Consider the following 14,871-nt stretch of genomic DNA (forward strand, 5'->3'; position numbering starts at 1 on the left):
CATAATTGGGATTTTTTTTTTTACTCTTGTTGACACATACCTATAGGACTTGATAAGTAAGATGTCATTGTTTCATCCTGGTTGACATTTACCTTTTTGGGGCTCTGTTTCCTGAAGCACTTTTAACTTATTTAGAACACTGGCACAGTATTTTCTCATTTGTTCTTCACAACAATCTAACACATGAGGGAATACAGACATAGTAGATTCTTTTCATTTGGCACATAAGGGCATGAATTTCCAGAAAGAAAAGGAATTTGGCTAAATTCACCCAGCCTTGAAAGGCAGAGCTGAGTGGGTCACAGAGTTGGAGAGCTCATGGTTGCATGGTCAGCTTTCATCTGAGGAGGCTGTCAGCCTAACCCTGGATTTCCTGACACTGCACCTGGGGATGACTTGAAAGAGCTTAGAAATCCCTGGAAGGGGAGTTTTCCAGGCAGGAGCCTACAAGGGACAGGCCATACTTGGCACCACTCCCAAAGCCATGTAACTGCTGGGGCATCTGATGGCAAGGCGAGAATGAGCACTATGGCATCCATCTGAGCTGGCCCTGGGTCTGCTGAAGCTGCATAGCCAGGCTGCAGGTTATCCTCACTGTGGGCACGCCCCATGGGGGACCCTACTGTGGTGAGTCCAGGCAGGGCAAATGTCCAATCACTAGAAACTAGGAGGAGTTGGGGCCAACACTAGGTGAAATACCTTTTACAGCAGTCACAAACTGGCTGGAGGACAAATTCCATTTATAGATCTATTTTGTTTGGCTTTTGTGTTTCAAAATTTGTTGCTTTTAGAGTGGACATTTTTTTTCAACCTTCACCACTCAATATTGTCTTAGAGATGGCCCATCTCACTGGTCTCTCTTAATTTGCCGGCCTCCTGTGGGCATTTCTGTTGGCTCCTCCCTCTTGGATCACTGTTTCTTACCTGCCCTTCTGGTAGGGTTCCTCTTGCCCACATGCTTCAAGGCCTCAGGCTTTCTTGGGTCCATTTTCTTCTCCATACCATACTTATAACTATCCTGGGGCTATGTAAGCTCTGTGCTTAGTGCTCTGTCCAGGCCCCTGGAAATATGTGGTGTCACCTTGGACTGTATCAGATACACTAATTGCTGTTCTGGGATTTGAATGGAGAAGGTAATGCTTTATCCAAGAAATGTATTTTTTTAAACAGTTTTATTGAGATATAGTTTATATGGCATAAAATACCCTCACTTAAATTGTACAATGAGAATAATTCTCAAACGTCCTGGAGAATGTTGGTAGAATATATGGGGGGAGTTTCCTGATTGTGGTGTTTGATGGGTAAGAAAAAGTTGAAAAGCAAATTTTGGGGAGTAAAGGCCAACTTCTATACTTTGCTGAGTTAAGAGTCTTAACATCGAAACAACCCACCATCATCCATCATTGTCATTTGCTCATTCATAAAGGGACATTTTAACACTAAAAAGATAAGAACTACATAATTTCAGAAAAAAGAACTGTTCTTTATATTGGATACTTTTAAATTCCTTGTTTCTGGACCACTGGAATGAATGACCACAATAAACACAGCACTTCCAGATTTAAAAGCCACAGTAATTTCTTTTTGTATAGTTCTGTCTTAGAACTCCAGAAATAGTTCACATACCCTTGAGATGCCCCCCAAACAGACAGTTAAACTAGCCAGCATGTGGAGGAGCGGGAACCACAAAATGAAATACAGACACTAACAAATGAACTAGGCATTACACATTAACAACATAATCATACGACATGGGGGGTAAGGAAGAAAAGAACTAACCTAAGTGACTTTGTGGAAAGATAATCCTGGTAAGATATTGTGAAGTCAGAGACAAAAGAATTGCACGTAAATGCTGCAATCTAGTTTGGTAGCATTTCTCATAGGGGTATGGGTTACCAATTTTGAAAATATATTCGTGCTAGAATTGAACAATAAAAAAGTACATTGCAGAAAATAAGAGCCAAGTCTCTCTCTGCTGGAGAAAGAAGTTATAAGTAAGGGAAAGGGAAAGACAAATGAACTCTGTGGTGTTAGATTGAAATCTGATATAAAGTTTTAGTTTTTACAAGTATAAACCTGTAGTTTTTAATAAATATAAAAATAGATACCAAAATAGAGATGCGTATATGAGCATATATATAAATTTATACATGTACATAAATTTCTTAGCTCTGTCTGACAGGGGCTAAAAGCCATGGTACTCTAGTAGTAATAAGCATACCTAGCACCCAGATCTTGGTTTCTTTTTTTTCCCCTGATTTCTTATTTTTTATTAACATATAATGTATTATTAGCCCCAGGGATACAGGTCTGTGAATTGCCAGGTTTATACACTTCACAGTACTCACCATAGCACATACCCTCCCCAATGTCCATAACCCAACCACCCTCTCCCTACCTCCTCTCCACAGCAACCTTCAGTTTGTTTTGTGAGATTAAGAGTCTTTTATGGTTTGTCTCCCTCCCGATCCCATCTTGTTTTATTTTTTCCTTCCCACCCCCTAGCTCGCCCCCACATTGCCTCTCAAATTCCTCATTTCAGGGAGATCATATGATAATTGTCTTTCTCTGACTTATGTCACTCAGCATAATACTCTCTAGTTCCATCCATGTCATCCCAAATGGCAAGATTTCATTTCTTTTGATGGCTGCATGATATTCCATTATAGATATATACCACATCTTCTTTATCCATTCATCCGTTGATGGACATCTAGATTCTTTCCATAGTTTGACTATTGTGGACATTGCTGCTAGAAACATTCGGGTGCACATGCCCCTTTGGATCACTACATTTGTATCTTTAGTGTAAATACCCAGTAGTGCGATTGCTGGGTAGTAGGGTAGCTCTATTTTCAACTTTGTGAGGAACCTTCATGCTGTTTTCCAGAATGGCTGCACCAGCTTGCATTCCCACCAACAGTGTAGGAGGGTTCCCCTTTCTCCATGTCCTCACCAGCATCCGTTTCCGGACTTGTTGATTTTAGCCATTCTGACTGGTATGAAGTGGTATATCATTGTGGTTTGATTTGTGCTTCCCTGATGCTGAGTGTTGTGGAGCACTTTTTCATGTGTCTGTTGGCCATCTGGATGTCATTGCAGAACTGTCTGTTCATGTCCTCTGCCCATTTCTTGATTGGATTATTTGTTCTTTGGGTGTTGAGTTTGGTAAGTTCTTTATAGATTTTGGATACTAGCCCTTTATCTAATATGTCGTTTGCAAATATCTTCTCTCATTCTGTCAGTTGTCTTTTGGTTTTGTTGACTGTTTCCTTTGTTGTGCAAAAGCTTTTGATCTTGATGAAGTCCCAATAGTTCATTTTTGCCCTTGCTTCCGTTGCCTTTGGCGATGTTCCTAGGAAGAAGTTGCTGTGGCTGAGGCCAAAGAGGTTGCTGCCTGTGTTCTCCTCAAGGATTTTGATGGATTCCTTTCTCACATTGAGGTCCTTCATCCATTTGGAGTCTATTTTTGTGTGTGGTGTAAGGAAATGGTCCATTTCGTTTTTCTGCATGTGGCTGTCCAGTTATCCCAACACCATTTGTTGAAGAGACTGTCTTTTTTCCATTGGACATTCTTTCCTGCTTTGTCGAAGATTAGTTGACCATAGAGTTGAGGGTCTATTTCTGGGCTCTCTATTCTGTTCCATTGATCTATGTGTCTGTTTTTGTGCCAGCACCATACTGTCTTGATGATGACAGCTTTGTAATAGAGCTTGAAGTCTGGAATTGTGATGCCACCAACTTTGGCTTTCTTTTTCAACATTCTTCTGGCTATTCGAGGTCTTTTCTGGTTCCATATAAATTTTAGGATTATTTATTCCATTTCTTTGAAAAAAATCGTTGGTATTTTGATAGGGATTGCATTAAACGTGTAGATTGCTTTAGGTAGCATAGACATTTTTACAATATTTGTGCTTCCAATCCATGAGCATGGAACATTTTTCCATTTCTTTGTGTCTTCCTCAATTTCTTTCATGAGTACTTTATAGTTTTCTGAGTACAGATTCTTTGCCTCTTTGGTTAGTTTTGTTCCTAGGTACCTTAAGGTTTTGGGTGCCATTGTAAATGGGATTGACTCCTTAATTTCTCTTTCTTCTGTCTTTTTGGTGTATAGAAATGCAATTGATTTCTGTGCATTGATTTTATATTCTGACACTTTACTGAATTCCTGTACAAGTTCTAGCAGATTTAGAGTGGAGTCTTTTGGGTTTTTCACATAAAGTATCATATCTTCTCCAAAGAGTGATAGTTTGACTTCTTCTTTGCTGATTGGATGCGTTTAATTTCTTTTTATTGTCTGATTGCTGAGGCTAGCACTTCTAGTACTCTGTTGAATAGCAGTGGTGATAATGGACATCCCTGTCGTGTTCCTGACCTTAGTGGAAAAGCTCTCAGTTTTTCTCCATTGAGAATGATATTCGCTGTGTGTTTTTCATAGATGGCTTTGATGATATTGACATATGTGCCCTCTATCCCTATACTTTGAAGAGTTCTGATCAAGAAAGGATGCTGCACTTTGTCAAATGCTTTTTAAGCATCTATTGAGAGTATCATATGGTTCTCGTTCTTTCTTTTATTAATGTATTGTATCATATTGATTAATTTGCAGATGTTGAACCAACCTTGCAGCCCTGGAATAAATCCCACTTGGTTGTGGTGAATAATCCTTTTAATGTACTGTTGGATCCTATTGGCTAGTATTTTGGTGAGCATTTTCGCATCTGTGGTCATCAAAGATATTCATCTGCAGTTTTCTTTTTTGAAAGAATTCCGGCCTCATGAAATGAGTTTGGAAGTTTTCCTTCCATTTCTATTTTTTGGAACAGTTTCCGGAGAATAGGAATTAATTCTTCTTTAAATGCTTGGTAGAATTCCCCTGGGAAACCATCTGGCCCTGGGCTCCTGTTTCTTGGGAGATTTTTGGTTACTGCTTCAATTTCATTACTGGTTCTGGGTCTGTTCAGGTTTTCTATTTCTTCCTGGTTCCATTTTGGTAGTTTATACCTCTCTAGGAATGCATCCATTTCTTCCAGATTGTCAAATTTGCTGGCATATAGTTGCTCATAATATGTTCTTGTAATTGTTTGTATTTCTTTGGTTTGGTTGTGATCTCTCCTCTTTCATTTATGATTTTGTTTATTTGGGTCCTTTCTTTTTTCTTTTTGATAAGTCTGGCCAAGGGTTTATTGATCTTATTAATTCTTTCAAAGAAACAGCTCCTAGTTTCATTGATTTTTTTCTATTGTTTTTTTTTAAATTTCTATTTCATTGATTTCTTTTTTTTTCTTTTTAAGATTTTATTTATTAATTTGACAGAGAGAAATCACAAGTAGACAGAGAGGCAGCCAGAGAGAGAGAGAGAGGGAAGCAGGCTCCCCGCTGAGCAGAGAGCCCGACGCGGGACTCGATCCTAGGACCCTGAGATCATGACCTGAGCCGAAGGCAGTGGCCCAACCCACTGAGCCACTCAGGCGCCCTATTTCATTGATTTCTGCTCTGAATTTTATGATTTCTCTTCTCCTGCTGGGTTTAGGCTTTCTTTGCTGTTCTTTTTCTAGCTCTTTAGGTGTAGGGTTAGGTTGTGTATTTGAGACCTTTCTTGTTTCTTGAGAAAGGCTTGTATTGCTATATATTTTTCTTCTCAGGACTGCCTTTGCTGTGTCCCACAGATTTTGAACAGTTGTGTTTTCATTTTCAATTGTTTCCATGAATTTTTTCAATTCTTCTTTAATTTCCTGGTTGACCCATTCATTCTTTAGTAGGATGCTCTATAATCTCTATGTATTTGGGTTCTTTCCAGATTTCCTCTTGTGATTGAGTTCTAGCTTCAGAGCATTGTAGTCTGAAAATATGCAGGGAATGATCCCAATCTTTAGGTGCTGGTTGAGACCTGATTTGTGACCCAGGATGTGATCTATTCTGGAGAATATTCCATGTGCAATAGAGAAGAATGTGTATTCTGTTGCTTTGGGATGGAATGTTCTGAATAGATCTGTGATGTCCATCTGGTCCAGTGTGTCATTTAAGGCCTTTATTTCCTTGTTGATCTTTTGTTTGGATGATCTGTCCATTTCAGTGAGGGGGCTGTTAAAGTCCCCTACTATTATTGTACTTTTGTCAATGTGTTTCTTTGATTTTGTTATTAATTGGTTTATGTAGTTGGCTGCTCCCATGTTAGGGGCATAGATATTTAAAATTGTTAGATCTTCTTGTTGGACAGATACTTTGAGTATAATATAGTGCCCTTCCTCACATCTTATTATAGTCTTTGGCTTAAAATCTGATTTATCTGATAAAAAGATTGCCACCCCAGCTTTCTTTTGATGTCTATTAGCATGGTAAATTGATTTTCACCCCCTCATTTTAAATCTGGAGGTGTCTTTGGGTCTAAAATAAGTTTCTTGTAGATAGCATATTGATGACTTTTGTTTTTTTATCCATTCTGATATGCTGTGTCTTTTAGATTGGGGCATTTGGCTCATTTACATTCAGGGTAACTATTGAGAGATATGAATTTAGTGCTATTGTATTTCCTCTTCTTTGTAGCAAATTTTCTTTTTTTTTGAGAGGGGCATATGGAAATATTTAGAACTGACTTGTTTCTGTTTGTAAAATTTTGTGTATTATGTTTCTGTTTGTAACATTGCTTCTGTGAAGCAGTTGTGACAAAAAAGCAACAGTTACGTGATATAGGTGTCTGTATTCATTGTGCCCTGCCTTTTCCTGTGCTTGAAATTTCAATTAACATATTAGAAAGGAAGGAAGTAGAAAATCGCCATTAGACCACCAACACGGTGGTAGTTGTTGCAGAAGAATTTCTCTAATGGTGCGGTTTCAGAAGAAAAGGGATTTCTATAATCTCAAAGAATTTCCCTTGTAATTTTTTTTAACAATTCTCCGGCTTTTGGTATATGCACAGTACTGTACAACAATTAGCATGGTCTAATGCCAGAACATTTTCATCCGCCCCGAAAGAAACTCCATCCTAATTAGCAGTCACATCCCATTCCTTCCTCTCCCTAGCTCCTGACAACCACCCATGTACTGTTGTTTGATTTGCCTCTTTTGGAATTTCATTTAAAAGGAACTGTCTGATATGTGACTTTTCTTACCTGTCTTCTTTCACTGAACATAATGTATCCAAGGTTCATCTACATTGTATTTGTCAGTGTTTCATTTCTTTTAATGGTTGAATAGTATTCTACCATATGTATATACCACTTTTTCTTCATTTATTGGTTGATGGACACTAGGGTTGTTTCTACATTTTAGCTATTGTAAATGATGCTACAGTGAGTATTCATGTACACGTTTTTGGTGAACACATTTTGAAATTTTTTGGGTATACACCTAGGTGTGGAGTTGCTGGCTTCATATGGTAACTTTTAAGTTGTTGAGAAGTGGCCAAGCTATTCTTTTCAGTTTGGTAGTCTGCTCTGATTTTTGTTTACTACAGTATAAAAAGCTCAGTAGGTACTACTTTTTATTAGTTAATCAAGTCCGATATCACTAGTCATAAGATTATTAACACCACAAACTTTGCAATATAATGCACCAAGAATAACACCGTGTCCTGTACTTGGCCATTCTGTCAAGGATGAATGACCTCAGTTTAATCATGAGAAGACACCAAACAGTCCTGAAAAACTGATCAGTATTCCTTGATGATGTCAGGATTATAAAAGACAAGGGAAGGCTGAGGGATTCTTGCATACTACAGGAAATGGGGGAGAAATAACAACCAAAGGTGATATGGAATCCTGGAACAAAAAAGGGCATGGTGGAAACACTGAGGCTTAAAAAAGGATCTTTATAATTTGGTTAGCATTATTGTTAATTTCCCAGTTGGAATAGTTATCTATGACTATGTTATTATGTTAAATTAATGCTATTAACATTGGGAAAGGCTGTGTGAGCAATATATGGAAATTGAATTATTTTTGCAGTTTTTGTGTATGTTTAAAGGTAGTTCAGAGTAATAAGTTATAAAAGAAGTCCAATCTTTTATTCTTGCTCATGTGTCTGTAGATCAGCTAGACCTGGTTTACCATGGCTAGGCTCAGCTGGGCTTAGCTCCGTTCTGCAGTTGGGGTCCACATTTGCTCCATGGGTCTCATCCTTCTCAGACCAGAATGCTGGCAAACATTTCTCATGGTGATGATAGAATTCCAAAAGACTAGCAAAACATATAAGCACATTTCAAATCGCTATGGCATATTTGCTGACATCCCACTGGCTGAAGCACATCATAAACAAAGTCCAGAGTCAAGGGGTAGGAAAGTACTCCACCATGGTAGGAGGTGCTGCAAGGTCCTGACAAAGGGTGTGGATACAGGCAAAGTGGGGGACAGTTGGTGACAATAATGTAGTCCACCACAGATTTTCCCCCATGGAAAAGCAAGAGTTATTACCTGGGTCTTGGACTATGATTGAAGTCAGTGACAGATTCTCAGTGGGCATCAAAATTCAAGTATGATGTGGCCTTACTTAATTTGGACAGTGTTTCCTTTTGTCAGAGACTGTTTATTCAGGCCATGGTTTGTCCCCAGAGGGCCAGTAGTAGGGACATTGTTACAGTAGGCTTTGCAGGCCTGTTTGAGGGGCCTTTCTGGATCCCTGTCATATTTTCTGCCTTCCCCCTTGCCTTCCACCTTTCAATTGCTGACTCTTGACCTGGATGTACCTTGTGACTTTTTGTATCCATTCTGCTCTTTGAGTGTCCCTGTTCCTTCATAGAGGCTCTGGAAGGATGCAGGTCAAGTTGCATGCTAAATTGGCCTTCTTCCCAGTGGGGTGGAAACATTTAAAATATTCTGTTTTCTGCTGCCTCTGTTGCTGCCATTGCTGGTTTTGTGTATCTTAAATGAGCGTAACCTGTATTTTAAGTTAATGCTATTGTGGTTGCTCTTGCCCCCTGTGGTGGCTTATGTGAAGGGAGTAATTTTGGAATTTTCCCCAAATAAGTGGATTCACATAAGATTCTAGTCTGTTCCTTGGCCACTTTGGCATATTATATAACCTGTTATGTTTTGAAACTATTAGTCACATACTTTTTTTTCACCTTGTCCATTTCTAATTTTGATCAAAAGTCTGAAATTTCAAAGTGCTACTCTTGTTTGTATTACTAGTAGTAGTATTACTACAAAAGAAACTATTAACATGACTAATTATTTTGAATCCTCTTGAGCTAGTAAAAATCCTTTTTGGTCTTTCCACACACCTCTAGATGAGCTAGGATTTCTTCTTTTTCATTTTTAATCTTTACTCAGCAAATAATTATTGAGGATTTGCTGTGTACTAGACCATAGGATAGGCCCTGGGGATAAAATGGTGACCATTTCTTTTTAACAGATGAATAAAAATGCTAAACTGTAACCACTGATTGCGGTCCGTAGTGCTGCGAATGAATGTAGGGAGCAGGATCAGCCGGGTCTGGTCTGAGAAAATAGAGGATACCACTCAGAGGAAGTAACTGTTAGCTGGGATTGGGAAGTTGAGGAGATAGGGAGGCTGGGGTTGGAAAGAGCCTTCTGGGCAAAACGAACAGCAAGTGGAATGGCCCCATGGTAGGAATAAACAAGCTTCTTTCATGGAATGGAAAAAGGAGAATAGGGAGTGGACAAGGCTGAAAAGGCAGGCAGGGGCTAGATACTAATGGGCCTCATTGACCACCATGAGGACTTTCAATTTTATTTTGAGAGAAGTCAGAAGCCCCTAAAAGGTTTGAAACAAGGTAATGACATAGTCAGATTTGTATTTAAAAAAACAAACCACCACCACCACCGACAACAACAACAACAACAACAACAAAAAACCCTCAAACTGTTGTTTGTAAAGAACATTGGACCAGGCGCTAAGAATAGATTAAGGAGTCCACGGAAAGGCTGTGGCACTGTCCAGAAGAGACATGGTGATGGTTTGGACAAGAGCAGTGGTGAGGAGGACAGAATGAATTCAAGAGATGTTGTAACAGGAAAAATCACTAGGTTTTAGAGATGCATTGGGTATGGGGGATGGTGAGGTAAAGGGAATATCAAAGATGGCCTGCTTATTAGCCTTTAGGCTAGAAAGATACTCTGTTGTTTTGTCAGTTTGGGATCTCTCCAGGTGAGACAACCTCTTGCCTTCACACATGGAGAGATTAATGGTAAAGAAGATACCTCTTGCCCCATGATCCTGGAAAAGCATAGAAGTTGCCAGTTCCTTGTTGTTGCCACCAGTTGGCCTCATCTTGTCCTCAGCTGCCTCCAGTCTTTCCAGTTCTCCCTGATTCGTTTGCTCCTGGCTGCCTGAATGTAGCCTGTCAGTTTCTGTGTCTGAGTCTTTGCACGCACAGCTCTATTTTGGATTCCCTATTTTCCCAGCCGTTTTGCCTCATTCAACCACTAGTTTAACCTTATTCAGGAAGCCTCCCCAGAGAAAGTTTTCCCCACTCTACTTTGGGCATGTATTTTTTTTTAACCTTGAAGCATTTTGGTTGATTTTGAGGTTAGAAGAAGATGGTTATGTACATATACTCATGTACTTAATTTCCCATTAATTTTTTTAGCCAAAGATACAGAAACTCTCTACTGAAGTGGGGGCAACAGGATCTGAACAGCTTGTCTTGGCATGGTATTTCCCTGGCTTTTAGTTCTCTGGTAGAGACACAGTGGTCAGTAGAACTTGGAGTTCACTGTGGTTCTGCCAGAATTGAGAAAACTTGAAATCTTGCTACCTCATTACCTTTTTATACTTAAGGTTTACCTGGTCTAAGTTCTGAGAGAACTCATGCTATATGCTTCCCTTAAAGGAATTTTTAAAATATTGTCATCCTTTTTTGATCCTTGAATCAAATTCAACATCAGCAAGGCCATGCCATCCTCTGGCAGGAAAAAGCACAGAGCAGGATTTCATCTAGATTTCTAATATCTTGAACTCTTTCCCTAAAATTTTCTATCCCTGTGGCCATTAACATTCCTCTTTGTATTCTTAGAACCTGCCACAGTAGCTGGTATATAGTAGTTTCTGGGTAACAATCTGTTTGTAGTATGTGATCTTGCACACTTGCTTTTTAAACAATATTTTAAAAAATTCTTCTCTATTTCCAGTATAGTTAACATATGGTATTCTATTAGTTTTAGGTGTACAATATAGTGATGTCTCTATATTACTCAGTGCTCATCATGATGGGTATACTCTTCATCCCCTTTACCTGTTTTGCCTACATCCCCACCCACATCCCCTCTAGTAACTGTGAGTGTGTTGTCTATATTTAAGAGTCTAGTGTTTTGTCTCTTGTTTGTTTTGTTTGTTAAATACCACATATGAGTTGAAATCGTATGGTATTTGTCTTTCTCCGATTGACTTATTTCACTTAGCATTATGTCCTCTAGATTCATGTTGTTGTAAATGGCAAGATTTCATTCTTCTCTATATCTGAGTAACATGCCATTGTATATACATATACCACATCTTTCTTATCCATTTATCTGTTGATGGACACTTGGGTTATGTCCATATTTTGGCCATTGTAAATAATTCTGTGGTAAACATAAGGGTGCATATATCTTTTCAAATTAGTGTTTTTGTATTCTTTGTGTAAATACTCAATAGTGGAATTACTGGATTGCATGGTAATTCTATTTTTAATTTTTGAGGAACCTCTGTACTATTTCCTAATGGCGCTGTGGCTGCAGCAGTTTGCCCCACCACTAGTGCAAAGCTTTCTGCCCATTTTCCAAATGGATTATTTGTTTTCTTTCGGTGTTGAGTTGTGTACGTTCTTCATATGTATTTTGGATACTAACCTCTTAGCAGGTATATCACTTTCAATATCTTCTGTTCAGTAGGTTGTCATCTTGTTTTGTTGCTTCTTTTGCTATGGAGAAGCTTTTTATTTTGATCTAATCCCTGTAGTTTACTTTTGGTTTTGTTTCCCTTGGCTTAGGAGACATATCTGGAAAAATGTTCTTACAGCCAGAAATCACTGCCTGTGCTCTGCTCTAGGATTTTTATGGTTTCAGTTCTCACATTTAGGTTCTTAATTTATTTTATGTTTATTTTTGTGCATAGGGTAAGAAGGGGGTCCAGTTTTCCCAACGCCATTTGTTGAAGAGACTGTCTTTTTGCCACTGTATATTTTTGCCTCCTTTGTCATACATTACTTGACCATATAATTGTGGGTTTATCTGGACACTATTCTGTTAATCTCTGTGTCCATTTTTGTGCTAGTACCATACTGTTTTAATTACTGCAGCTTTGTAGTATATCTTCAAATCTGGTATTGTTGTACTTCCAGTTTGCTTCTTTTTCAGAATTGCTTTGGGTATTCAGGGTCTTTGTGTTGCCACACAAATTTTAGGATTATTTGCTCTAGCTCTGTGAAAAATACTTTTGGTGTTTTGTTAGGGATTACATTAAATATGTAGATTTCTTTGAGTAGTATGGACATTGTAACAATATTTGCTCTTCCAATCCATGAGCATGGAATGAATAGCTTTTCATTTGTTTATGTCTTATCTATCTATCTATCTATCTATCTATCCATCTGTCTGTCTGTCAAAGAGAGAGAGAAAGAGAGAGTGCACAAACGGGGAGCAGCAGGCAGAGGAAGAAGCTGGCTCCCTGCAAAGCAGAGTCTGTTGTGGGCCTTGATCCCAGGACCCTGGGATCATGACCTGAGTCAAAAGCAGACGCTTAACTGACTGAACCACCAATGGTCCCTTCTTTGACATCTTTCATCAGTATTACAGTTTTCAGAGTATGAGTCTTTCATCTGTTTGTTTAGTTATATTCTTAAGTATCTTATTATTTTTGGTACAATCATAAATGAGATTGTTTTCTTAATTTCTCTTTCTGACCTTCATTATTAGTGTATAGAAATGCATCAGATTTCTGTATATTGATTTTGTATCCTGTGACTTGTCTAAACTCATTTATCAGGTCTAGTAATTTTTTAGGGTGGTCTTAAGATTTTCTACATATAGTATCATGTCATCTGCAAATTGTGGAAGTTTTACTTCTTCTTTACTGATTTGGATGCCTTTTATTTCTTCTTCTTGTCTGATTGCTGTGGCTAGGACTTCCAGCACTCTGTTGAATGAAAGTGGCAGCAGTGGATGTTCTTGTCTTGTTTCTGATCTTAGGGGCCAAGCTCTCAGTTTTTTCACATTGAAGATGATATTACCTGTGGGTTTTTCATAGATGGGCTTTATTATATTAAGGTATGTTTCCTCTAGATCTTATTTGTTGAGGGTTTTTATCATGAATGGGTATTTTATTTTGTCATATACTTTTTCTACATCTCTTGAAATGAATTTATATGCTTTCTCTTGTCCATGTGACCTGTCACGTTCATTGATATGCAAATATCGAACCACCTGTGCACCCAAGGAGTAAATCTCACTGGATCATGGTAAATGACTTTCTTAATGTATTATTGGATTTAGTTCACTAATATTTTGTGGAGAATCTTTGCATCTGAGTTCATCAGAGATACCGGCCTGTAGTTCTTTTTTTGTAGTGTCCTTACCTGCTTTTCAGCTGTCTTTGAGTAATTTTGTACACTGTGTATGAATAGCCCATCCATTCACATTACTTGTTTTTTCAGTTAGTGGATTGTCTCTTCTGAGATGGTTGGGCATAGATTTTTAGTTTCTAGTTTCTGTTGATTCCATTCCCTGACTCCTTGGCTTGCTCTATCCTCTTACCTTCCAATCACACCCTGGTCTGGGGGCTTGGGAAATAAAATAGGAAGAGATATAGTCCCTGTGCTCATCAGGGAGAGAGCCTCACAGAAGGAGCCTGATGATGAATAGAAGAAGGTGGTGAGGTCTAAGCTTGGTGGAATGGCAAGCTCGCTGGGGTTGTCTGGGATTGTTGGGGAGGGGCAAGAAGCATGTCATGAAGGATGCAGGGATGTAGCCACATCCTTAAGGGTGAGTAGTATTTACTATTCACCTGCACATTAACAGAAAGACTTATTATAGCTCAGTTTAAAGAAAACAGAATAGCTTAAAGATGCAGGTTCTAACTGGAGTTATTGGTCTCTTGATTGAAGTGCAGATGCCCTTGCCCATCTGCCTCATTCCCTTAATTTGATATGTATTAGCAAAAGGAGAAAATATGTGTGAGGTATGTGTGTGTGTTAGAGAGATGGATGGAGTCAGGCAGTGGAACACAATGTTAGCCAAACATCCCATTGCACTGTCCCTTTGAGGACTGTCTGCCTCATGAGCCCTCTTTCTTCTTGGCTTTTAGGGCAGGCTGTCCCTGCAGGATCCCATGTGCGGCTGAATCTCCAGACTGGGGCAAGAGAAGTGAAACTTCAAGAAGAGGACAAGTTCCGAAGTAATTTGAAAGGGTTGAAAAAAGGCAGAAGGTACAGTGATGACCCTAGGGACTGGGAGGTTGACAATATTGATTTTGTAATACTGAAAGTAATGAAAATAAAATGTTTCTTACCCAAATTCCTGTGGCTTTTTCAAAAATTTGAAGTCTAGTAGTCTAGAATTTGTGATAAATCTGTCAAGGTTTTGTGGAAGTTTACTTGTAGAATCTACAGAAAGAATTGGTTTGCAAAGCAAATTGATACTTTAGAAAGGGCTGTAGGGGGAATGCTTAACCTGCTTTAAAAATGAAGCTATTTTTCCCAGTACTTTAAGAGCACCCATTTGAATCCCAACAATTAATGTGCTGATTACAGATGAGTCATCTATTCATTAAAACAGGCCTGTTAGGCCTTCTGCTTTGCAGTAATACTTCCTTGGTGAACAATAAAATTGCATTTTAAAGTCTTTAATTCAGACTAACTTTTCCTCTTGTTAGTCCATATTAAACAGGCTTTCTTGCAGGATAAAAATTCTCCAATGGTAAGAGATTGCTTTATTT

General features: G+C 38.7%; 1 protein-coding gene across 10 annotated transcripts in view; it reads left to right on the forward strand.

Annotated features, from left to right (window-relative positions):
• Positions 1-14,871, forward strand: part of SIL1 (SIL1 nucleotide exchange factor) — a 239,619-nt gene that overhangs the window by 135,463 nt on the left and 89,285 nt on the right. For all 10 annotated transcript variants that reach the window (XM_045075450.1, XM_045075451.1, XM_004744853.3 and 7 more), the window contains one exon: positions 14,242-14,362. In XM_045075450.1, the coding sequence (XP_044931385.1) occupies positions 14,242-14,362 (121 nt within the window). The remainder of the gene's footprint in view (positions 1-14,241; positions 14,363-14,871) is intronic.

The sequence above is a fragment of the Mustela putorius genome, unplaced genomic scaffold (assembly GCF_011764305.1).
Source record: "Mustela putorius furo isolate JIRA1106 unplaced genomic scaffold, ASM1176430v1.1 tig00000145_pilon_pilon_pilon, whole genome shotgun sequence".
NCBI classification, from domain to species: domain Eukaryota; kingdom Metazoa; phylum Chordata; class Mammalia; order Carnivora; family Mustelidae; genus Mustela; species Mustela putorius.